Genomic DNA, 23,661 nt, shown 5'->3' with positions numbered 1-23,661 from the left:
TTAAACATACTAAAATTACAAATAACACAGACTGGAAAGAGACAGTTTATAGTTGTAATCCGTATTACTTACTAGTATACTCTATTTAAAGTCTTGTTGTTTTTTTGGTTTTTAAATCTGTGGTTAATGGTTAAACGTTTTATTTTTCCAACAAAGTAATGTTGCCAAATTACAGTATAAATACGATACGATACGATATACTTTTATTTTCCCTATGGGGAACTTTTTCCTGGACTCCGTCCAGCTGCAGTTACAGTAAGGAAGAAACAACAGAATAGAAAGAGATACAATTAAATTAAATATCAATAATAAATTAAAGTTAAATAAGAAGTGCAGCAATAAGAAATCTTCACAGAAGTATACATGTGTAATATAAATATAAATGAATAATAATGCAATACACTACTGGCTAAGGAAGTCTAATCTTTTAACAAAATATGTAGGCAGAATAACGTGATGTTATTTCGAAATAATAGTGACATTATCAAACGATAGTTATTTAGTTAATAAGCTAGCACCTGTGGCTGTCTGCACGCAGGCTGACAGCTGTTATACTCAAAATGCTGGAAGAAATAAAACAGGTAACTAATTTGTTTTTCAAACCAGAAACTCATAATTTAAAACAAAGGTTATCATTTACTGTGGTTTTGTGTCCTTATTAAGATAATATTAATATTCTAGCGACAATTAACTTGGTAACATGTAGCATGCTATGCTAGTAGTGTAACGCAGTAGTTATTTTTTGGACCCCATAGGCACTACGGCTCTTTATGCTTTTGGGAAAGAAAGGTCAATGTCACGGGGGACTTTTGGTCCTTCTCTGGGCCGAGCCGGGAACCGCAAACTGCACTGGTAAGTTATTACAGTATACGGAATTGTTTAACAATTTTAGATGTGGTTCAGCTGAAGCTATGTAGCCAACGAGACATACAAATCTGATACTAATTTCCTAAGTACAAGTACGTAAATTATTCTGTTACACTCAAGAAGTAACCGTGCGTGTCAGCTGTTTTGATGTACATGTTAGTTATTTTAATGCTCTATTATCTACGAATGATTCTCATTCTTCCAGTCGGTATTCAAAGGGAAATGGAATACAGTGTACGGTCTCAGTTTTCCTCCAGGGAGGATGAAGAATTCATAAACACATATGCAATACCAGTCTGCCTGCCACAATTTATTTGTAAATCAACTTTTAAATGAGTTTTTTTTTTTAACCTGCAGCATGAGTAGAAGATTTTATGGACTAATTAACTTTTAATTTCCTCTCTTAAAAACAACAACAACGTATACCCGGCAGTTATTTATGTCGATTCTTGAGAGAGGAAACTTAGACAAAGTCTCTATGTGGTGCAGTTGCAGCTGCTGGTTCCAAATGGAAAAGAATCAGGCCGGAAACAGTCCAAAATGGTATGTACACTCACGCATGGTGCTCACCAATTACTGACAGACACCTTTCCAACACTATTTAAAAAAAAATGTTTTGCATTAGTACTCACAGATTTGAAGTTTCCCTGTGCAGGAACTATTTCCGAGCCTGACCCAGAGGATCTGCGCACTTTCACTGATGCGCACGGCTCACTGAAATTAATCCTTTCCTTTCAGGTAAAAACGACATGAATTGTTTGCAAGTATCTTGTACAAATGAGTACTTTTTCCGGTTTGGGACACTTTTTTTATGCTTCACAGATAAAGGATGTAAGTTGCTTCAGTCCAGAGTGGTCTGCACGTATCAAAGCTTTCCTTAGCGTATTTAGTTTGGCCAATGGAGCGGTAAGCATGGTTATGCATAGATATATTTCTTCCTTATTATACTCAAGTAGAAAGAGAAAACGTGAAAATTCTCCTTTCATAGATCAGAGTGCACCTGCTTTGCAAGTTCCCTCAGCAGGTCATTCAGCAAGAATTTAGGTTTGTATCATTTATGTACCGTACCTGTGCGCTCCAAATATAATTTTGTATTTGTTGCTGTGAAATCTTCAATGTTTGGAAGAAAAAAAAGCTGACAATTCTGGATAGACTTGCATGTGCACCAAATTGTAATGGATTCATCCTTACCACACAACACCGTTACACTGTTGTGAAAATTGGTTAAAAGTACATTCTAAGTAACTCAGAATGCTCTAAGAAAAAAAAAAGAATATGTATAATCAGGTAAGTTGTATTTTACGCTTTTGTTTTCTAAATTTTATTGTTTTAATTTTGATTAAGTTAGTAGTTAAATGTAATTTAATTTGGAACAAAGTCAAGCCAAGTGATAGACGCCAGCTCAATATATTTTGCATTTAAATAACTATTAAAAACAGCCTGATAACCTAATGTTGTTTTTCTTTCAGAGCCAACTTCACAAGGAGACTTACACTGGCAATGAAAGCATCATTGAAGTTAGATGTCACCTGTCGTTCCATGTCAGTTACTGGCAGTCAGGTTCTCGTCAAGATGAACCAGCACAAATTCTGCCTTTACAAACAATAATAATACTCAATTCCCCCCAAAAAATATTGAACAAGATATTTATTGCTATATGCTTTTGAATGTTTGTTTAAGCTCTCCTAACATTTCTTTGTGTTTGAAGCACCAACGAGGTGGTGAAGAACGGAAGCTGGTGTCCCGGAGGCCACCCTTTCCCGGGCAGCATGTTACCTCTCAGCATCCCACCCGAGACCATGGACAGCGGCCTTTATGGCGAACTCGGCATGCAGCTTGTGACCCTGCTGTCACCTTGTGTGCTTCAATACCCCAATCTGGAAACCCTTCTTACGCATGCGGAAGTATCCTTTAAATTTGTTTATCTTTATATTGTGTGTTTATCATACTGATTAGTATATACCTCAAGGGGAAATTCAACTTGGACTCACTGACTTCCTTAACTTGTGGTTTGGTGTTTGCTTACACCCCTACTAACGTCCCCATAACATTCCCCTTCGCCTTCTTCCGAAATCTGCCGACTCATCTTGACTGCCGGGAATTTGGGCAACGAATCCTTCACTGCCCCTCCGACACAGCTCGACGACAAGTTTTACAAGGCACAGCACACACAGATGATGCATCAAGATGCGTCGTGCGTCACTTTGAGAACACGGCGTTTTCTGAAGAAACATTTGTGATTTTTTTTTTTTAAAGATAATGTCCTAAGATAAACAGTTTAAAAACCTTATATGTTCACCAAAGAGTGAGTGTGAACACAAAATTGGCTTGAATTGACTTGTTAAAGCCTTAAAAGAATGCATGGCTATTATTTGAATCCAATTTATTTATTTTTATTAACAGAATAGTTCTCACATTGGGAAGAATATAGTATATGTGTTAAGTGGCAAAAGTGAAAGGCAGCAATTATTAATTCTGTCTAAGTCGGTAATTACTAATTAGCACAAAAAGACAAAATGGCTCAGATTCGTTCACTCTGCTTTGAGAAAACAGCCCACTCTCATTAGAATGGCCTGTTTTTCCTTTTTGCTGAACTGCAGGGAAATCTGTTCCAAATTATTTTAACAAGCTCAATGGTGCCTGTTTTGCGGCATAAGATGACTTCCAGGTTTGAGAAAGACTGCAGCTTGCGTTTATATTTGTCTTCAGTTTCTTGACGTTATCCCACATACTTGCCAAAAGTTTTCAAAGTTGGCCTTGGCATATTGTCACATCTGGGTTATGCTTGCACAATGTGGTTATAAAAAAAATAATGTTTGTTTTAGTTTTGCCACAAAGCTTTAATCAAGCTGCTCAAATGTCATGCACTTTGATGACACTTTCTAAAGACATTTGACATTATACGGCCGTTTTGCTTACCGTATTTTCTTTACATACACCACTTACAGGAACGTGCCAACTTACAGGAACGTGCCACTTATATTTGGAGCAACTTGCATATAATAATCATACATTGCAGTGACACCCATGTAAGCCTTATATCTTGGCCTGATTCGAGAGGAACTGATGTTCCATCTTTTTGTAATCATACATTGCAGCAGGGATGCTCGAGAAGCAATGATTTGCATCATGTAAAGATACACAAAATCAACTTGAGTAACGTTCTTGGCAGCGCTTCTTCTGCGGACTTGTAAAATAAGTTTTGCTTCAATCTTCCCCTGCAGATCGTTCACACGAAGGCAGCATTGTGTACGCTGTGGAGCACCAAACGTGTCAGGAACCTGAGAAAAGGTTACATTTGCACCACATCAAACAGAAACTCCTGGTTTTCCTCTTCCTGCAGCACGCTGACCCGTTTGCGTCGCAGCTCTCGGATTTCATGGGTGAGAAATGGATGGAGCAAACACAAAGTGGATCTTTTAGTCATCCGTCTTCTGCCGGAGATTAAACATTTTGAAGATTCATTATCATGTTTTTTTTAGTCACTGATGCCCTGATTGAGCGCCACCTAGAGGACATTCTGAACAACAACAGGCGGGCGGTCACGGGTGCGCTGCAGACGGAGTTCAGTAAGACACTGAAGGCTCAAGATCGCAAAAAGAAGGCAAGTGTAAAGGCTCAGACATGCACATGACAGTGTGAATAATAAAGCTGCTTGTGTTTGTGTGTCAAGGACCAAGAGAAACTGCTTTCAGCCGCTGAGGTCATTCTCAGCGCTTCCATCAGTATTGTGAGCTGCAGCACCAACCTGAACTTCAGACGAGCCTGCTGGAGTCGCATGCAGGTGACATGCCTGATGGCAGATGTTGTTCTTTTCCAGATGACTTACATCCATTCGTGCATGCACAGGTGAATGATACTCATGAGCTGGCGGCCTCTCTCCAAGAAGCGTTGCTGAGGATGATATCATGGAGATGTGTCCCCAGGAATGGATGCTACTCTGCTCAGGTACCCAGGAGGTTTGTTTTTGTGATGAGCTCTGGCATGTGCTAATCGTGTTGTTTGTTTACTTGACAGGTAGAAGAACATCCGGAAAGTTCTGATGACACCAGAGCGGAAGTCTGATCCTGTGTTTGAAAAAGCATTTACTTATGTTTAAATTATCTTAATTTATTTGAACTAAAATATGTTGAACCTTTTGTTTGTAGCTTGAGATTTTTCAAACCTGAAATACATGTAAACGTTGTGGACCGTGTTGGCACTCAATACAGTAATGAATTGTCCACATTCATGTACTGCACTGTGTATGCACATAAAAGATGAACTTGCACTGAATAAACTTGTGACTGGCTAAAGTGCACCAATGCGCTCACTTTTCACCACTAACCTTATCTTATGAAGACTGCAGAGCTGTGTTCTCATTTCCAACAGCTATGAATGAAACCAAATGTGTACATGACTAACTTGACATGAAGGTCATCAAGGATGCTGTGGGAAATTCATCAGTTTCCCTGAATATATGCTGATTTTTTTTTTTTTTTTATCAATTGAAAATACATCTCTATTAATCTATCTTTGTGAGTGCTTTTCAGCAAGTATATCAACTTTTTTTTTTTCATTAAAAAAGCTCATGATATAATTATTTCATTTTCATCTGACATTTTTGTTTGGTGTTTTTCTATGAGATTTTCCTAATATAAAATGGTTGTCTTGGCTCAATAAATTAAGTAATGGTCTAGATCAGTGGCCCATTTTTATTAGCATCAACAGTTCAACCACGGGAATTTTAGAATAGCCAATTTCCCACTCACACATAACCCCAACAAAGTAAAAATCATAATTGTAGTTATGCGTGGTAACCCATAGATGGCAGTGTAGCCTCAAGGGACCGGGGGGCGGGGGGGGGTTGCATAATGGGAAGAGAGTACTGTTCCTGATTTGAAACGGTTTAAATAAAAGCAGCATAAAAAGGCAAGTGAACGCTTCTTTAAACACAAGAACATTACAACAACCACTTAAGGCGTTAGACTGCTCTGCACGCGTCCAAATGAAGAACTCTGAAACGGAATAGGTGGTGTGCACTCCGGAACAGCAGAGGGCGGCAATGCGCCCAATTTGCTGTCGGTCACTCGCCAGATTTTTTTTTTTTTACCGGAAATGGAGGAAGTGCAAAGGCATTTTTTCGCGGTAAAATGAAACGGCCTCCTTCCACTGTTGACGAAATATTCCATAACATCGGCTTCCTTCGGGGTTAAATAAATGAAGACTTTCTTTTATTGAAGTCTATTTCCAAGTCTTGGACCGGTGTTATGACGCGCTACTTACGCAACTGCTAGCAGCTAAAGCATTACCTCGAATTGCACTTAGCGTTCGGTCCCATTTTCGTTGTAGATAAGTAACTGAAAAACGCACAATGTCACAGGTAACAGCAGAAAACTTGAAATCAGAACTCGAAATGTTTTGCATAGCTTGTACAGATGACTCCGCCTTGGACAAGAGTAAGTAGCGAACTTGAGATAAGTATTCTCCACATTTATTTTGCACTGTAATATGTTTTTGTCATTTTACATTGTGTTGTGTTGTGTCACTTAGTGGTGGAGCAATGCATTTGCAACAGGATCCAAGCAGATGACTGGGTTTTGGAGTGGGTTGCATACAGCACCACCAAAAATGGAATGGTGATCTCTGTGGACACCCTGGATCAATTCGAACACGAAGTAATTGCAACACCCAACCCATCTCATTCAATATATATTCATGTTTATAATTTTTGTCTAAAAGTGCTTCATCGTTAGGTTGATGATGTTGACAAATTGTTTGTTATCTTGGTAGGTGTTGAGCAAGAGAAATAAATCGAAACAAAACTTCATAAGAGACGAACGAAGCAGACCTAGAGACATTAACACAATACAGGACATGTATCCTTAAAAAAAAAAAGAATCAAATCTCATCCGATGCTACCTTTAGGACTGTCATGTCCTTGACATATTCCCCCTTCAGAATAAAAGCTGAAGAAGAGGAAGACAATCTACTAGACTGTTACTCTACTCCTGCAAAGGTTAGTTGTAACTGAAGGCCTTTTTTTATTTTCTTTGTTTAAAAAAGCAACCTCATCTAGTTGCTAACTCTCTTCTTGAAGTAGTTTGCTTTACATATATTTTCACGTTCTTAGTATATTTTCTGACTGAGTGTTCTTACTTGCAGGGCTCCCAGAAACGAGCGCTAAACACTCCAGAAAATCCTCAATCAAAGCGGAGCTCAGCCTTGTCGACCAGTCCTGGTGTCCTGCTGTCTCCTGCTTGCTTTTCTCCCAGGTATTCTGCACAAGCCACACCCAGGAAATTTCCCAGTGACGGCAGCAACATCATTTGAGAGATGATGTCATCATTTCCATCTGGGTGTTTGAAATTCTTGATAGTGTTGTTTATATAATTACAAAAGTTTTTTTTATTTTTATAACTTCATATCTGACTGCATAGTTCACTTGTCAGATAGAGATAAACAGTAAAGCTACATGCCCTCAAAGTGATGGTTTTGTTTTATTTTCTTCTCCCTCTGCTGATTTAAATCTGGATTTTGATTTAAAAAGGGATATCATGCTTTTGTTTTTCGGTAGCCTTCAAACTTGTCTTAATTGTAGTCTACAGAAATTGAGTTTTGATGCCCGGGTCTCTGCAGTGCCACACCCTCACGGAAGTACAGCCAGCGTGCAGGGAAAGGAGAGGTGGTGGTCTCGTTCGGGGCTGTGCAGGGTACGCGTTGGTCTGGCAAGAAGGATTCTGGTGCAGGCGTACAGCTGGAGCTGCTGGAAGGGCCGGAGGATTCCCTCCGTTGTAGCTACAAGTACATGTTCCAGCGACTGCGTGACATTCGGAATGGTAATGAAAGGAATCCCGTTGGGGTGTTGCATGCAATATCACTCACATTCGTCAGCACCTATTGTAAATTGCATGTGAATGTACAAACCTTCCGTAGAGTTCCGATTAAAAAAAAAAAATAATAATAATATAATAATAATAATAATAATGTCAGCTTGTGAAGTTGTGACCTCAGTCGATGAGCTATTTAAATTGTTCTTGTTTTGTTGGCTCGTTTCAAACTACTGTAGATGTGTGACCCACCTTTGCAAATAATGTTTGATTTGCAATTTTAAGTGCCACTTTATACACTGTTGCATTTTATATCCTACTTTACAACACAATAGCCACACAGACCTATTCTTGTTTTGCGTTCCTAAAGTGTTGGCTGAGAAGATTGAGGAGCTTGGAGAAGGACTTCGGTCTCACTTCAACATTGAAGAGTTTTCTCCCGTCGCACTGCCAGCACAGGTGCAGCATAGTAACGAACACTCACTGTGGATAAAGAAAAAGAAAGTGACAGCATGTTTATTTATATTTGCTCTATGTCGTCTTCCGAAAATGTATTTTGCTCATCTGAAAGGTTGTCCCTCCAATCTAATCATTGACAGTGTGGAGTTGCAGTAAAATTGTTCTCTGATTTCTGCAGTCATGAAATGGAATAACAAATTGCTTTTACTTTTGAGAACAGTGGCCGAACCAGTAACTGAATCGGTTAAATAGCAAATGAACTGCAACAATCGTTAAATAAACAGTAATTGGGGAACACAGTGTTCCCTCGTTTTCCGCTGGGTTTCGGTTCCCAAAAATACCCACAATAAATGAAATCCGCGAAGTAGTTCGCTTTATGTTTTACATTTATTATAAATGTTTTAAGGCTCTAACACCACACAGTTTATACACTTTTCTCATCGAGGCATTTGCATTTTCCTCACATTTATCTCTTGTTTAAAACATTCTCAATGTTCAAACCTTCATAAATTTGATCAAATAGGTACATTACTTTAAAAAAAAAATTGCATGCAAACTTGCACTCAAAAAACATCAGCAAAAACAGCGAGGCCGCGAAAAGTGAACCACGTTATAGCGAGCGAACACGACATGGCGTTGTAATACATTTGAATGCAAAGTATAAGTTATTTGATCACTCGATAGAATAATCAATACTGGTACCAAAATACTTGATAGTGACAGCACCAAATCACAATGTAAAAAATCTTGAATATCTCTTGGCAGTTTCAAAACAAAGTATTACCTTTGAACAATGGAAACGTTAATACTGGCCTCTCGTTGGCGTGTAAATGTTGCGGCACATCATGGCTACCTCTCATATCGTATTAAATCCTTCTTGTTAGGACTGTGTGTCCGTTTTGGGCCAGGTGTGCTGTGACGGTAACGGCAAATTGAACGCGCAGTCAGTTTTATTGGAAGCAGGACCAGAGCAAGGCGGTCAGCAAGTACGTGTGGACCTGTCAGAGCTCCAGGAGTACTCCTTGTTTCCCGGCCAGGTGAGTTCAATCAAAATAACTGAAAAGGGTTTATTTGAAGCATTTTGCCCTCCTTGTGGTTGCGATTATTGGTGAACAAACACTGTGGTGGTTTCTCCTTTGCCTGTGCGCTGAGACTGTGTGCAGCAGGTTATACGAGCCACCTAAAGTAACCGAGTTTGCCAAGGAGCTGGCCTGGAGACTCAGGCGGCGTCCGTCCGAGAGCTCGCACAGAATCAATCGCCAGATTTGACTGTTTGCGATATTGCCATTTGCACATCTATTGCAGAGATCGAATTAACAACTTTACTGGGAGATTTGTGCTGTCGTTTGCGTATTTTCAGCAGTGGGAAAAACGGCTCTCGCTGCTACTTGATGTTTGTGCCATGCTAACACGCCCACGTAAACAAGAGCCCTTTGTCGTTACTAATAAAGTGGTAGAATGTCAATACAACACAATACAATTTAATATAGTTCCATTAGGGGTGTGAATTGTCTAGTACCTGGCGATTCGATTCGCTACCGATTAATCCCGATACAAATCTATAAATTGATTATTGCGATCTTTTTTTTTTTACTCCAATTTAGAAAATACTAATCAGTAAACTTGTACATGCACACTGTAAGATTTGTATGAAAATGTATTTATTTATCTGAAAATTCAGCCGCTGTATTTAACAACCAGGTTGCAGTCTGTTTCATGTTTGAACAGCACTGAAATAAAATATTAAGGCTTAATGTTCCATTAATATAACATTCTTCCATCCTTAATGTGTGAATCCTAACCCTACGTAAGACGTTTTGTTGAATATTCCCATAAAAAAAATGGATGTTTAAAAATCGATTCAAGAATTGCGCGCTGTAATATCGCGATATATTGCCAAATCGATTTTTTACTAACGCCCCTAAGTTCCATGCTGTCCATAATTATTATGGACAGCATAATTCCAACATTATGTTTATTACATTTGGAGTCCACGAGGTACCTCTGACGATTTGCAACTGTACTTATGCTCCCACGAGAAACATTTTGGAAAGCAAAACTGTAAGTTGAATGCTTTCGCTTCAAAATACGGTGATAAAATGTTTTTAAAAAACTGTTTATTCAGTGATGACAGTAGTTTACACATCCACCACGGTGTACACTTTCATCAGTAATGACAGCACAGTAAAATCATTACTTTATGCGAGTTGCATGCACAATTTTTGTACGTGTGTATTATTGCGCAAGAGGATTTGAAAGTGGAAACATTAACAAACTTAACGCTCCTGACTGAGCTTTCTAAAATATTTTTCCATTCACCTCCAGGTGGTGGCGATGGAAGGAATGAATACAACCGGAGGGAAACTGGTGGTTTCTAAACTCTATGAGGTGAGCAAGAGTTAATCCCTTAAATAAGACATCATCAACTTTTGTTGTTAGGAAACCAGACTTCATCTCCATCGATATCTTTGGATCATGTTGATTTCCCTCTTTTCTAGGGAATTCCGCTCCCTTTCTACACACCACAAGGGAAAATGGAGCCGGATGAAGGTAGGGAAGGATGCAGGTTGTTGACACGATGGAACTCGGCCACTTGCAGTTTCGCCGAAATCGGAAGTCAACATTGAAATATTCGTAATTCTCTGCTCAAATCCAGAAGCGGTTAATGTGCTTGTGGCTTGTGGACCTTACACCCCTTCCGACAGCCTCAACTTTGAACCTCTGCTGGACCTGATCCACGTCATTGGGAGGGATCGTCCTGACGTCTGCATACTGGTCCGTTTTTCCTCTCATACACCACTTGCACATTGCCAAGACATGCGTTTTTCATTTGTCGTCCATGTATTCCTTTCTCTCCAGCTGGGTCCTTTTGTTGACTCTAAACATGAACAAATTGAGGTACGCTCACTGCTCGCTGTGACATTTGCATCGTCATTCAAAAACAAAAACACGCTGCTTACATTGGCCACATAAGAATTTTTGTATTTCTTCGAGCAGAAATCCCAGGTGACGGAGCCTTTCGAAGCCATTTTCTTGAGATGCCTCGAAAGCATCGTGGAAGGCACAAAATCGTATGTGACATCATCCGTCCACACGGAACGCTTCAAATATCTTGTTCGAGTGTCGTCACTTCTGCCGCTTGTTTATCTGCTCCCTATTTGCATTCCTCACAGCTTCCTGATGCGCGTTTTCTTTTTTGCAGCGTCGGCTGTCGCCTGGTGTTTGTTCCCTCCCAGAGAGACATCCACCATCATTACATCTACCCGCAGCCCCCCTTCACCCTGCCCAACCTCAGCAAGAACCCAGTGAGACACATTTTGTTTAAAAATAAATAAATAAATATATATATATATATATATATATATACACAGCCCTAAATTCATTTTAATCCCTGCAGCGTGTCACCCTGGTCCCCGACCCTTGCACCTTGCTGATCGACGGCGTGACCTTTGGCTTGACCTCCACCGACATCCTGTTCCACTTGGGGGCGGAGGAGATCAGCTGGTGAGAAATCGCAAACTTTTACCAATACACTGGAGCAGTAATTGGAGTAAGACGTCTTCGGATAATCGCTGCCCACACAACAGATGAGGATTTGAATCATGTGAACTAATTGGCCTTCATCTATTATGTGCCAATAATGTCCGATAATACCTTTTGGTCCGACGAGATAATTGTGTCCTTTCGTTGCAGTGGCGCTGGATCGGACAGATTTTCTCGGGTTTTGAAGCACATTCTGATCCAGAGGAGGTAGGATGGAAACGACAACAAAAGTTTTCAGCCAGTCTATGATCCTTGATATGTTATCAGTGTTTGTTTTCCCCGTCAGTTACTACCCGCTGTACCCACCTGTCGAGGATGTCAACATGGACTATGAGAAATTCCAGAGCTTTGGTCAGATGCCAGTCACGCCGGACATTTTCCTCATTCCATCTGAGCTGCGCTATTTTGTTAAGGTACACGACAACTAAATCATAGCGCGTCCACCTTTTTTTTTTTTTCCTTCTCTATTTACGAACCCATCGAAACTCTGCAGGATGTGATGGGCTGTGTATGCGTCAATCCCGGACGCCTGACCAAAGGCCATGTGGGCGGGACTTACGGAAGGCTGCTGATTCAGCGGGCTGCCACATCAGATGCGGAGAAAAGAGTCAGCCACTGTTTAGCGGCTCAAGTGGTGAAGGTTTAACTGGAATAAGGACTAATAAAGGCCAGTTTCAATCCAACAAGCTCTCAATGTCGCCCTCTCCTGGCCTTATGGAAACCACTCCAATCTAACTTTTTTTTATTTTATTTTTTTATGAAGTGTCATTGTTTTGACACTGATTGGTCTTCAATAAGCATTGCATACTACAAACACAATTTAAAACAATCACAAAACATTGCAGGATTTTATTAAAAATGTAAAAAAAATAATTAATGGCTCTTGTGTATATGATCTCATATATGGTATGTGTCGCTGAGCAATGAGTCTTTCAACCCCTTCACAAAAAAAAATAATGATGCCACTTCCTTACATAACAAAATGCAAAATGTTTTTTTAGGTAGGCGTGTATTATAAGGTAGTTGGGATACTATAAATAATAATGATCAGTCATAAAAATGGTCTAATTCATCAGAGTCGCTTTGCTGATCCGTGCGTGTCTCTCCTCGGAAAATCTTCAAGTTGCAAATCACTAAAAAAAAAAAAAATCTGAATGAACATCTACAAAAGCCAGTAAGTCTGAATTTTTTTGTTTTATCTCATTGGTGGTACCTTTGGCGGTTGTTGTGCCTTTGGGTTCCTCTACTGCTTTCATTCCCTTGTCTCTGTAAAATAAAACATCCCTTTCACAAAATATATTTTTTAATCATCTTATACAACTCTTCTAGTTGACTTACTCTTTTCTCACTGCCTGAGCTTGAGGCGCAAGGAGAGTCTCGATGTCGTCGTCACCAGGTTCACTCGAGTCCTCATCAGATGATCCCGTTCTGCTTCCCGCCTTGCCGTCGTCATCGCCAGAACACTCTTGCAGGATAAAGTGCACCTTGGGTCTGAAAGCACATTTAATATGTTAACTTCTATAATGTATGCAGAAGTCCAATTCAAAAATTCAAATTCAACTTGTTCTGCTGAGTTGAGATTATGATGTCGTCGGAGTCGCTCTCTTCATGTTCTTCCTCCTTGTTGAGCTTGTCTGAAATGCCGTCGTCACATGCTTGGTCTTCGTCAGACTCTTTCTCGTCATCCTCCTCGTCACTCTCTTCTTTTCCATCACTTTTGCCGTCTGCCTCTTCATCTTCCATTCCTTCATTATTATCGCTTCCACCGCTTGACTCCTCAGACCGCGATGGTGTATTGCCCCTACTGCTGCTTTCTGATTGGTTCAAAGGACTCCGGCTCACTGCATGTTCACTTTGGGAGTCACTGATTGAACGGCTCTTTCGGTTTTCTCTGTCTTGTGTCTCGCCCGTCGTCATTGGTAATCCGCCAACGAGTCCCCCGATATTCCTCCGCATCCTGCTGCTTTTGCCTTCGCGTGACGATGCTTCACTCTCAGATGTCTGTGACACTGCGGCTGAAGAAGTCATTGATGAGCTGGTATGGGAAAGTAAAGGGTAAAATGCCATTTATTTTGAGAAGTGATTCATAGCTATTCAACGACCACCATTATGACCAACAATAAAATACAGTAACATAGTATTACTAAAGAGGTATCAATTGACATTTATAACTAAAAAAAAAGAGAAAAGCTGTCAAACTAAATGTAAGATTTTGGCAATTAATGGGTCACTCACTGCTTTTGTTTTAAGGCTTAGCGATTTTTACAAATCATAGTCTAAACTCAACTGTTAATGGAAACTTCTCGTGCTGTAGAGGGACAAAATGTTCAGTACTCAGTATGATGCCATGTGGTTCTCCACCACTGTAAACCACAATAATAAACAAAAGTACTGGTAACACCTCTATGAAGGTGGGATAGTAGAGTCAGATTAGTCAATAATAATAAGTTCTTACTTCTGCGAGCTGCTTCCACCTCTCTCCGAGGTGGTGTTTGTTTTCCTCTTCTTCTCACTCTTCACCTGTCTGGACTCTGCGCTGGTGCTGCTATCTCCGTTTTCAGCATGGTCACTGAACAGACGGACTATTTAACAAACAATAGAAGATGTTAAATAAATGCTTTTACACATAAAGATCAAAGCCTTCATATTTACTAGTATTCACACCTGGTTTCAAATCTAGATCCTGCGATAAATTAAAGTTCTTCCTCCTTGAGCTGCCGCTTGTCTCAGCGTCCTCTGGAGAAGATACCACGTCAGCCTGGTTGGGAGCACAGCCTGGTGGATTTTGCCTAGCCCAGCTTTGGGGATGTGATGGAGTGGCAATGAGGTGCTGGAGTTGGAAATTCTGAGGATGTGGAAGTGGATTATTTTTTTTTTACTGGGGTGGCCAGGGTGATGCAACACCTCAGCAAGGGGTAGCTCCACTCCTGATCTTGTGAAATACAATAATTTTCTCAAATGCACACTTTTTAGTTGATAATAAACATTAATATTCAAACTCTTAGCATGGTCCAGTTTCTACCTTATTGTGATGAGGTTGTGTTTTCTCTTTGAGTTGTTTCTGCCTGTAGGGGGAGCTCTCCACCAGAAACGGCTCATACTCCATCTACAGGCGTCAGATTGATGATCAGGATTTTACATTCAAAAGCAGGAAAAGGCCTCTTTGATATATGACAGGCATGTTTCTCTACCCGAATCGTCTTCATGGCAGCAGTGGCAGCCATCATATTTCTCAGTGTGTCTTGAGCCCTGTCAAACTGCTGCAGAAGCTCCTGGTTATGATGTCGGGCGGCCCGCTCTCTGTCTTTCAGCTCCTGCCAGCGTTGTTGCAGATGTATCGTCTGACTAAAGAGAACATTTAGACAGTCAATAATTTATTTCCTTACAAGTGTGTAACACAATTTAAGACATACAATAAAGTTGATTTACTTACAGCATTTGGTGCCTCTGAAGTGAAAAGTTATATTGCAACGCAAATGGATTTTGGGTACTGGACAGTGGAAACATACAATGCCACATGGTGAAACATTTAAAAAAATAAAAATAACCCAGAGCTCACATCTGTTACAATCCTGTGCCTTACCTTCTTTTTTGATTATTTCCTCTCAGATTCCTATAAATGCTAAAAGTATTTACATTTGGGACATTATGATGACCAAGTGACAGTAAATTCTCCTCAGATACAGCCATGACTGCAGATTTACAAAGGCTGCTGAGATTAAGGTCACTTCGGGGGTGGGGAGCAGAGGAAGGAAATCCTCTGAGCTCAGATAATTTGCATATACAGGCACGTGTCCTAAGTAATTATGTATTTTTGCTATTGCAAATTACATTAAACATTTTTTTTTAATCTGAAGTAAATCTTTTTTAGTTTATGTATATTTTTTGTTTTTGTACTAAAGCCATACAGCACAGAATAAATAAATACAATTAAATAAAACAATACTAGAAATATAAAACAGATGTGTTTCTTTCTTTCTTAATAATTAGTTCTCTCGCACTTTACCACACAAACACCTACGTGAGTAGTAATCCCACCGTTTCTGGATGCATTATAAATATTTAAAATATACCTACTGGGAGCTTTGCTAGCCCGGATGTGACGTCATTCCAACATGTCTCTGTTCAGCCGATCCGGCCCAGAGCTTCAAACAGACTCGGTTCCAAGAGATGTACGCACGGATACGGATATTAATAATTTTGTGATACCGCACCATGTTGTAACAATAAAACGGAGCCAATATACATCAGATAACGTAATTCCGTTCTCTCGAAAGCTAACCGAGTAGCTCGTTGGCTAATGAAGCTGGCTAGCTTCACTACGCGTCTGTCAAATCAGTTCTTCCGCTTTGTTGTACTCTAGACAGTATTGATATTGTGGAGAACTCCCTTGATTGAAGCACAAACAATCTGGCTATTGCCAGGCTAGGCAGGACCAGCACCAGGAGAAATGACGAGCTATGCAGCCAACGTGTTTCGCAGGGTGGAGAGGACGTGCTACTACCTCCCTGTGATCTTTAACACCTTCCTGGTTTTCTCCATTACCGGGGAGGTGAGCTACCTGGTGCTGGTGGAGGCTCCGCTGGAAGCCGAACTGAAGAGGACGGAGTGGTCCTCGCGGTGGAAATCCGTGCACCTGTTGGCCCAATACTTTATGCTTTGCAACATTTGCTGGAACGCCGTTCTATTTGTTCGAACCAGCCCCAGCATCAAGGGTGTGTTTCTGGGAGGGGATAGTGTGGGACAAGGATGGAGGTGAGCAGTTTTTTTTTTTTTTTTACTTATTCATCTTGTGGTCCATTTAGCAGGTCTGAGTTTTGTTGTTGCCCCCCCCCCCCCCAAACTAGGTTGTTTTACTGATTTGGTTCCATCACTACTGTCAATTGTTTGAACTTTGTGTCATCTATATATTGTGATCTAAGCATTGCCATCTAACAGGAGGCTTGGCTTTTTTTGAATATATCTTACAGGTACTGTTACGCATGCGAGACACACACTCCTCCACGCTGCTCTCACTGCTACGATTGCAACGTGTGTGTGCTGCGACGGGACCACCACTGCGTATTCTTTGGGCAATGCGTGGGCTTCCGCAACTACCGTTACTTCTTGAGCTGCTTGCTGTTCATGTGGTCAGGGCTCCTGTACGCCACGCTGATGAACGCTGAGGTCTTCATTGTCATACTGAAGGAAGGCGTGACTGTGCACAGTGTCCTGCTGCTGATGATACCCTGGATCATGCTGATTTCAGGTGATTATTTTGGTGTCTTGACTTAGTGGGAGTAGGTGATTTTTTTTAATACCATAATCCTTAAAAATCCATCCACACGTACATATTAATTTGTAAACATAGTTCAGTGTTGTAAACATTATGTTTATTATCTGTACTGTATTTTTATGACTTTGGCGAAGTATGGCGTACGGGCTCACGTAAAATAAGGAAATGGGCGTGTGCCATTGAGTTACTTGCTGTGTTGATGTCGGCCAATCAGATGATGACAGGTGACGACAAGGCCTCCCTTGGCCCCAGACGACCAACGCTGCAGAATCACCTTCGAGATGGTTCTAATAGGCGGTTCCATTAACTGCTCGGCCACGATTAAGTCACAATGGAATGCCAACATCCTGGGCCGACCAAAGCTGTGTGGAACTGGTCCAGTGGAAAAGCGGCATTGCATTACCAGCCAAATTGGCTAGTAAATATTTATGACCACCTGCCAAAATGAATTTTAACCCGCATTTGGTGGGTTGGTGGATGCTAACTCATTCACTGCCATTGATGACTATAGACGTAAAAAATTCATGTGAACTATTTCTATTAGTTAAAAAAAATATAATTTCAGTAATTTTTTTAGGAAAACCTATACTTTTTTTATTGTACATTTATAACAGATATAAAATTATCATGCGATTAATTACGATTAAACGGCCCTTATTTAAATTTTAATTTTAAATTAGGCCCGTCAGGCGATTCATTTTTTAAATTGTAATTAATCACATGACTTCACTAGTTAACTAACGATTAATCACAAATTTTATATCTGTATTGTAAATTTACAATAATTTTTTTCTAGGTTTTCATACTCTTGTTAGCAAAAGTGGATTTTTTTTTAAACTACTAGAAATTGTTAAAATTAATTTTTGACGTCTATAGCCGTCAATGGCAGTGAATTAGTTAATTTAGAACCTTGGTCAGTGGTTACCAGACAATTGGGCAATTTTCTTTGTTTTCGTTTTTGCTTTGTGTTATATTTGCACCCCCTTGTGGAGACATAAGGGGCCTTAAAGAATTTTGCCATGGGTGGGAGAAGTGTCTTGCACATGGCACCATTCAAGCTAGGTCCACCACTGTGCACCTTATATATAAAATAGTAAACATTTAGGCTGAATAGAAACTTCTATTTTCTCTGAATATGCATGGTTTCGAACGTTTTGTCCCCCCCCCCCCCCCCCCCCCCCCCACACACACACTTCACTGAGTCATGGTTGTAGCAAAACTATCAATAATGTAATGTCAACGTCCTTCTCCCACCAGGTCAGGTCTCGGCACGTGCCTTCTCTTTCGCCTTCATTGCCGACACGTGCGTGGTGGGCTTCCTATTGGTCTCGGCCTTCTTCTTCTTCCATCTCTTCCTGCTTCTCCGGGGACAAACAACAAGGGAGTGGTACTCGTCTCGCCGTCCCTACAACCTCGGACTCCTGGGCAACTTGCGTCACACCTTTGGCAGTTGCTGGTACCTGTGCTGGCTCTGCCCACTTATCCCGTCACCTCTACCTGGGGATGGGATACACTTCCAAGTGACGGGATCACTCGAACCTACCCGGTAATAGCTTCTGGGGTTGGTTCTACTCAGCAAAGACATTACTGAATTACTTTTGTGAAGGCTGGACTCTGAATATTTCCTTAAAAAATGTTTTTCTAACAGGAAAACTCAGCACTGAAATATTTGACTGAATGTATGTGGTAATAGTGATTATGTTATGGTTTTATAACTTTTGCCACCATACTCAAGGCCATGGTAGTGACTGCTAAACTGCCCCAAAAAATAAATCCACTGTACGAGTGTGAAGTTGGGTACACAATCAGTGAAACACTACCACACTATAAAATGCTTTTGTTTTATGTGGTTTAGATAACATAAAGTTGGGGAAAAGAGAGCATGGGTGTCACTTGTGAACCGCCCCATACTTACATTGCCAGATAATGATGAGTAGAGGCCTGTGGCACCACAACATTTACTAATCAGCGATCCATCGGCTCCTACTGCACCGGTTGCCTTAGCAAATCCCTTTTTAATTGCACTTTTGTCTCTCTTTTTTTCCCTTTTTTTTTTACCTTGTGGTTACTGGTAAAGTAGTTATTTTGTCCTCTATCAATGATTTCTTTTAGAGCCAAAATGTTCTCAAAACTACTGTACAAGTATTCTCTACATTGGGTTAAATGCATTTTCAGTTTACGTGAGTATATGGCCACACTGAATTTGACTGAAATAAATGATGTCTAAATGATTTAATGTTATTGTCTTTGGCTGGAATTTTTATACGTATTTTAAAAATCTAGTTTTCTTTTTTCTTTTTCTGGGGCCAATCAGTGATCATGAATTAAGTAAACCATTTTGTCTACTGATAGGGAATAACTAGCAATGAAGCATGTCAAAATTGGTGTTGTTTGGATGTTGCCAATTTGAATGTAGAGTTTAAAAATGGGCAACAGCATTCCGAATTCGTCTGTGTTGATTTTGTGTTACGTGAAAGCTTAAACACGAAGGCAGTTACTATTTTTCTTTGAGATTTCATGCGTTACTTTATCGATGAACCCTAGGAACCAACGCGCGTAGCTTACCATGAAAATTGAATAAAACAAGCAATAAAAGTGGTAACTGGTAAGTGTCTGTCACGCGGAGGATGATAATGTTTGGCTCGAACCAAATACATTTTATGATAGTTTTATGTATTAGTACATATTTTTCCACGTGAGCATTAAAGCTCATTTTTAACATAGCTGCTCGTGCTAGCGAGTTAGCTAGCTAATTTGAAGGCGTAGTATGCTGAGCTAACCTACATTACTATAGTTTTAATACTAACAGTTTAGTCTTCACCAGTCATTTGTTGGTATTTAAATTGTTTTCACAATGAGCAACGTCTTTGTTATCACAAATTGGTTGCACTATTAGGAATAATATGTGTACTGTAATCTGTTATTTCAAAATTGGTTTTGTTATTGTGTTTGTCGCTCACTTATTTTGTCTTCACAGGCATAAGAAAATGGATGTGACAGATGAAAACATGTAGGTGATTTTAAATAATCACATGTTGTACACAGGGACTTCTTTTTTTTCTCTCTTTTTTTTTTTTAAAATCTAGTAGGCTACTATTATCACTGTACATATTTTCTTTTGTGTGTTTGTGTGTGCAGGACATTGAAGGAGATGCTCGAGAAAATTGCTGCGCTTAATCACAATCAGAGTCAGCTGAAGCATCGAAACGCTGAGATGAGGCACTTGCTCGATGTAGCAGATGATGAGATGACCGTGCTGCGATCAGACAACGAGGCATATAGAAGACAAGTGAAAGCGTAATTATATTTTTGTGTTGACAATCACTGGCTCACAATACTGGCTCTGACTATCAGTCTTAATATTCAAATGAAGCTGTTTAATTTTTCCTGCACAAACTTCCTGGTGGCGTCTCACTTATGTTTTGATCTGCACTGTTATTCTTGACATACACTTGTCAAACATCCATTATCTGAACTGCCTATCGCTGGCGTCGGGACAAAACTTCCCAAGTCACAATTTGGCAAATTTCTTTATTTTTCTTTTTTTCAAAAATGTATACTTTTTGGTGTCTATAGTACTCGAGCCTATCCCAGCTGTAATTGTGCGAGAGGCGGGGCTGCGGGGTATACCCTAAGATGGTTACTAGCCAATCGCAAGGCACATAAACAACCATTCACCCTCACATTCCCATTCATAAACGTAGATAACACCTTTCTGTTAGTATCACTCAGAACATAACCCTTAATGTGTTGCAATCTGTGTTTTTCTGTCTTAATTACATGCACTGATTTGTGTATTGTCCTATATCTATAGGTTTGAACAGATTGTTGTAGATGGTCAACATGTGGAAGCACAGCCTTGCAGGTTACCACCGGGAGATGAACTTGACGTAAAGCAGTCCACTGAAACTAAGCTACAAGAATTGGTAGGTTAAAGAGAACGTAATTGTGTTGCTGCTGCTTTTGTAGCATGTCAAAATATATCCCTGCTGATAGGATAAGGGGTAACATTGTATTCTGAATACTGCTCATATTTGATTGATCCTTTTTGTTGTTTGCCTGTCTGCAGGAGATGGAATGCAATGCGATGAAGGAACAAAATAAGAACCTGATTGCAGAGGTCTGACAACTCTTCTCTCAAGGCAACTTGCAAAAAAAATCAGTAAGCAGTAGAAACCCTCTGCAACACTACTTCCATTTTATTATTTGTCAGGTTCAGAGACTCCAGCATCAAAGCAAACAGGACAAGATGAGCTTGAGCAAGTTCAGTCTTGCTCTTAAAAACTTTGAGGTAAAGTCCAGATGAATGTTATTTGTTAATGTACTGTACCAATTTCTCTGTTTCTATTCAAATTTCAAACATTTGAGGAAGAATATATGTGCATGTTAGTTTAGAACAGAAGAGGCTCAGATAGAACTGCAGCAAAGGGATGAGGTCATTCAGCAGGTATGTACGGACGGACACGAAATAATCATTGTAAAGTCATTGATTTATCTGAATGCTTATCATGTTTAGCCACCGCTATTTTCATTACAGTTGGCATCATAATGTAACATGTATTTGTCTGTGGTAGAATAAGTTGCAATTAAAGCAAGCAGAAGAGACGGCAGAGGAGTATTCCAATATCATCAAGGTAAGGACAGTTTGATTAGTTTGTTGTCTAAATGTATTTGGCACATTTGAGAAAATCTGAAAATTTCTGGATGCATCATTGGCCTGTTGAATGAATTAACAATAGTGTCTAACACTGTACAGCTTGTGTCAAATCAAATTTTGATTTGTTGAAATTGCAATACTGTGTAGATGCTGTGCATTCAAAACGTATAGGAGAATGACTACTGATACACAATCACGGGTTATTCCAGAAACTTTATGGAAGACTGATCCATAAAAAGCAAAACAAAGGCATATCACCCGTGTTTCCTTGTGACAAACGAATGTGTTAATTGTTAAAGCTGAGATGTTTGGGTTGTGTGTACCTTGAGGATCTCAGGCTGGCAAACCGGGAGCTGAGATGTCACTTGGAGGACAGAGAGGAAGAGGCTTTGCTGTAAGTAAATGTCCAAATAGTTGTGCCTTGAGATATGAGTGATCCGACTTTTTGAGATATGAATTCAGTGTTCCCTCGTTTCTCGCTGGTGTGACGTTCCAAAAACTACCTGCGATAATGGAAATCCGCGTTATTTTCTTTTCTTTTTTATTTTCCGTTAATTATATATATTGTTTTCATTTATTATATATATTTTTTTCGTTTTGGTATGATTTTTTAGTTTATTATGAATGCTTTTTCATTCATCAGATATGTTTTTTTTCTTCATTTACATTCATTTTTTTTCCTATTAAAAGTATTTATTTATTAATTTATTATACAACACTGTATATTTATTTTTTCATTCATGTGGTTCTCTTCCCGGGTAAAAATCAGTCGTTTGTCGGCCCTTTATCTCTTAATTTTAATGATGAATATACGAGGCAGGACACGTAAACCCATTTTGACCAGGACCGCATCCCCGCGATGCCCCCAAAACTCCACTTGAGCGCTGTGGCCGGCGCGGGTCTGCGTGAACCATGGGGCGGGTGGCAAGCAGCACGCTGAGCCATCTGACAGCGGCAATGGACCAGAAAAAAAAAAAAGGGCACGCTGTAAAAAATCTGCGGAACAGCGAGGCCGCGAAAGATGAACCCGCAAATAACGAGGGAACACTGTATAGTGATGGTCCCATATTGACGGAACAAATTATGCTTGTAACTCAAAGCACCACCATATTTGTCTTCAGCAAACACTTTGTGCACTTGTTGATTTTTTGTTGTTTTCAAGATCTGCTCTCAGTCATTTGAAGTCTTCGCACATTCCCGGGATGTCTTTGGCAGAGGAAATCAAGGTCCTAGCCACCCCATTTGAAACCTCCATAGATTCAAGTCAGGTATGAAGACATTCGCACAAGATCACACTTTTACAGATAGTCTGATTTTAAACTTAGCCGCTCAGTGATATAAAATGAGTTTTGTGTACAGGAGGAAACGGATTCTGAGGAAGCAAATAGACCTGCAGTCAAACAACAAACAAACAAGTAACTTTCCCGTATCATCTCATGTATTCTATTCACAATTCAATTCACTCATTATCTTCTCCCTGTAGGTGCGCACAAGCCAAGGAATTGTTCACCCAGAAGGTGTTTGTGTTCTGCATGGCCATTATCACCATTTTGGTCATTCTGGCTGCAGGGAGTCATGCAAGATATTTAGACTTTCTTCCGCTCCTCGACCTATGGAGGAGTGTGCACCTGACGTTACAACCCTACTTTAGTGTACACCATGGAGCCTTACCTCCTATCTGATTCGAGCAATTCCCCCTGTGTGTACTTTTAGTTCTTAGTGATACCACATTTTCAGGTTGTTTTTTTTAGGTGTTGAAAAATATTTATTGTTTTGTGTGAAAGTAAAATGGTAAGTCACATATCATTTTAAGCAGACTTCAAATTGAACATCCTTTGTATCACACCAGGATGTGATGTGGAATCATTTGTGTGGGAAACAATTATTTGCAATATGGTCACATTGGTGAAATGCTTCTGCTTCTTTGAATTTACATTAAAAAAATGTCAACAAGTTGATGAAACTAAAATTTACAACCTCCACCTCTGTACAAGAAGTAACTCTCTTGAAATTGTGCTCCCATCCACCAGTCAATTGAAAAGTAAGGAGAA

The 23,661-nt window shown here is 39.9% G+C and overlaps 5 protein-coding genes across 7 annotated transcripts; 4 read left to right on the top strand and 1 right to left on the bottom strand.

The window, feature by feature from the left end:
• The first annotated feature begins 128 nt into the window (after window positions 1-128).
• On the top strand, window positions 129-5,167 carry top6bl (TOP6B like initiator of meiotic double strand breaks). 2 transcript variants are annotated; one of them, XM_086085375.1, is made up of 14 exons: window positions 129-581; window positions 756-852; window positions 1,357-1,410; window positions 1,523-1,605; window positions 1,690-1,773; window positions 1,856-1,911; window positions 2,337-2,408; window positions 2,576-2,773; window positions 2,884-3,026; window positions 4,092-4,250; window positions 4,350-4,471; window positions 4,541-4,651; window positions 4,717-4,815; window positions 4,885-5,167. In XM_086085375.1, the coding sequence occupies exons 1-14, from the start codon at window positions 561-563 to the stop codon at window positions 4,930-4,932; spliced, it is 1,347 nt and encodes a 448-aa protein (XP_085941501.1). In that variant the 5' UTR covers window positions 129-560; the 3' UTR covers window positions 4,933-5,167. The 2 variants fall into 2 exon arrangements, with proteins under 2 accessions (XP_085941501.1, XP_085941500.1); XM_086085374.1 differs by having other exon boundaries at window positions 1,493-1,605.
• A 766-nt stretch (window positions 5,168-5,933) lies between these two features.
• On the top strand, window positions 5,934-12,551 carry pola2 (polymerase (DNA directed), alpha 2). The gene is made up of 18 exons (XM_086085475.1): window positions 5,934-6,305; window positions 6,400-6,524; window positions 6,640-6,725; window positions 6,808-6,865; window positions 7,012-7,121; window positions 7,486-7,685; window positions 8,047-8,135; window positions 9,020-9,172; window positions 10,461-10,523; window positions 10,634-10,685; window positions 10,792-10,910; window positions 10,995-11,033; window positions 11,133-11,206; window positions 11,338-11,440; window positions 11,533-11,639; window positions 11,829-11,885; window positions 11,965-12,091; window positions 12,172-12,551. The coding sequence occupies exons 1-18, from the start codon at window positions 6,221-6,223 to the stop codon at window positions 12,322-12,324; spliced, it is 1,800 nt and encodes a 599-aa protein (XP_085941601.1). The 5' UTR covers window positions 5,934-6,220; the 3' UTR covers window positions 12,325-12,551.
• LOC147168376 (uncharacterized) lies at window positions 12,513-16,156 on the bottom strand. Its single transcript, XM_086085476.1, has 10 exons — window positions 15,262-16,156; window positions 15,112-15,168; window positions 14,870-15,023; window positions 14,701-14,784; window positions 14,343-14,523; window positions 14,134-14,260; window positions 13,240-13,713; window positions 13,017-13,169; window positions 12,892-12,944; window positions 12,513-12,811 (listed from the first exon to the last, which is right to left on the bottom strand). Exons 1-10 carry the CDS (start codon window positions 15,366-15,368, stop codon window positions 12,726-12,728), a joined length of 1,476 nt encoding a protein of 491 aa, XP_085941602.1. The 5' UTR covers window positions 15,369-16,156; the 3' UTR covers window positions 12,513-12,725.
• zdhhc24 (zDHHC palmitoyltransferase 24) lies at window positions 15,780-19,189 on the top strand. The gene is made up of 3 exons (XM_086085483.1): window positions 15,780-16,433; window positions 16,649-16,926; window positions 18,211-19,189. The coding sequence occupies exons 1-3, from the start codon at window positions 16,129-16,131 to the stop codon at window positions 18,501-18,503; spliced, it is 876 nt and encodes a 291-aa protein (XP_085941609.1). The 5' UTR covers window positions 15,780-16,128; the 3' UTR covers window positions 18,504-19,189.
• Window positions 19,190-19,318: 129 nt separating this feature from the next.
• LOC147168374 (uncharacterized) lies at window positions 19,319-23,592 on the top strand. Of its 2 annotated transcripts, none has more exons than XM_086085481.1 (12): window positions 19,319-19,558; window positions 19,931-19,963; window positions 20,092-20,250; window positions 20,768-20,879; window positions 21,023-21,073; window positions 21,167-21,244; window positions 21,344-21,400; window positions 21,528-21,587; window positions 21,940-22,004; window positions 22,785-22,878; window positions 22,970-23,025; window positions 23,094-23,592. In XM_086085481.1, the coding sequence occupies exons 2-12, from the start codon at window positions 19,941-19,943 to the stop codon at window positions 23,290-23,292; spliced, it is 954 nt and encodes a 317-aa protein (XP_085941607.1). In that variant the 5' UTR covers window positions 19,319-19,558; window positions 19,931-19,940; the 3' UTR covers window positions 23,293-23,592. The 2 variants fall into 2 exon arrangements, with proteins under 2 accessions (XP_085941607.1, XP_085941606.1); XM_086085480.1 differs by having other exon boundaries at window positions 22,773-22,878.
• Window positions 23,593-23,661: the final 69 nt, after the last annotated feature.

Source organism: Leptonotus elevatus, chromosome 9 (genome assembly GCF_054856555.1).
Source record: "Leptonotus elevatus isolate MCC_2025b chromosome 9, RoL_Lele_1.0, whole genome shotgun sequence".
In the NCBI taxonomy this organism is placed as follows: domain Eukaryota; kingdom Metazoa; phylum Chordata; class Actinopteri; order Syngnathiformes; family Syngnathidae; genus Leptonotus; species Leptonotus elevatus.
The sequence above is the reverse complement of the archived record's forward strand: the minus strand, read 5'-3'. Positions and strand labels throughout refer to the sequence as shown.

Bases quoted from the DNA above. Each gene is read 5' to 3' on its own strand.
- top6bl (XM_086085374.1), top strand. From the start codon at position 561: ATGCTGGAAGAAATAAAACAG. The intron at 1,606-1,689 runs GTAAAAACGACA...TATGCTTCACAG, and splicing joins AATTAATCCTTTCCTTTCAG to ATAAAGGATGTAAGTTGCTT. The intron at 3,027-4,091 runs GCACAGCACACA...CTTCCCCTGCAG, and splicing joins TCGACGACAAGTTTTACAAG to ATCGTTCACACGAAGGCAGC.
- pola2 (XM_086085475.1), top strand. From the start codon at position 6,221: ATGTCACAGGTAACAGCAGAAAACTTGAAATCAGAACTCGAAATGTTT. The intron at 8,136-9,019 runs GTGCAGCATAGT...CCTTCTTGTTAG, and splicing joins CCGTCGCACTGCCAGCACAG to GACTGTGTGTCCGTTTTGGG. The intron at 11,886-11,964 runs GTAGGATGGAAA...TTTCCCCGTCAG, and splicing joins CACATTCTGATCCAGAGGAG to TTACTACCCGCTGTACCCAC.
- LOC147168376 (XM_086085476.1), bottom strand. From the start codon at position 15,368: ATGGCTGTATCTGAGGAGAATTTACTGTCACTTGGTCATCATAATGTC. The intron at 14,524-14,700 runs GTAGAAACTGGA...CCACATCCTCAG, and splicing joins CACAACCTCATCACAATAAG to AATTTCCAACTCCAGCACCT. The intron at 13,170-13,239 runs GTTGAATTTGAA...ATGTGCTTTCAG, and splicing joins ATCTCAACTCAGCAGAACAA to ACCCAAGGTGCACTTTATCC.
- zdhhc24 (XM_086085483.1), top strand. From the start codon at position 16,129: ATGACGAGCTATGCAGCCAACGTGTTTCGCAGGGTGGAGAGGACGTGC. The intron at 16,434-16,648 runs GTGAGCAGTTTT...TATATCTTACAG, and splicing joins AGTGTGGGACAAGGATGGAG to GTACTGTTACGCATGCGAGA. The intron at 16,927-18,210 runs GTGATTATTTTG...TTCTCCCACCAG, and splicing joins CTGGATCATGCTGATTTCAG to GTCAGGTCTCGGCACGTGCC.
- LOC147168374 (XM_086085480.1), top strand. From the start codon at position 19,941: ATGGATGTGACAGATGAAAACAT. The intron at 21,245-21,343 runs GTAAAGTCCAGA...TGTGCATGTTAG, and splicing joins TTGCTCTTAAAAACTTTGAG to TTTAGAACAGAAGAGGCTCA. The intron at 21,588-21,939 runs GTAAGGACAGTT...GTGTACCTTGAG, and splicing joins AGTATTCCAATATCATCAAG to GATCTCAGGCTGGCAAACCG.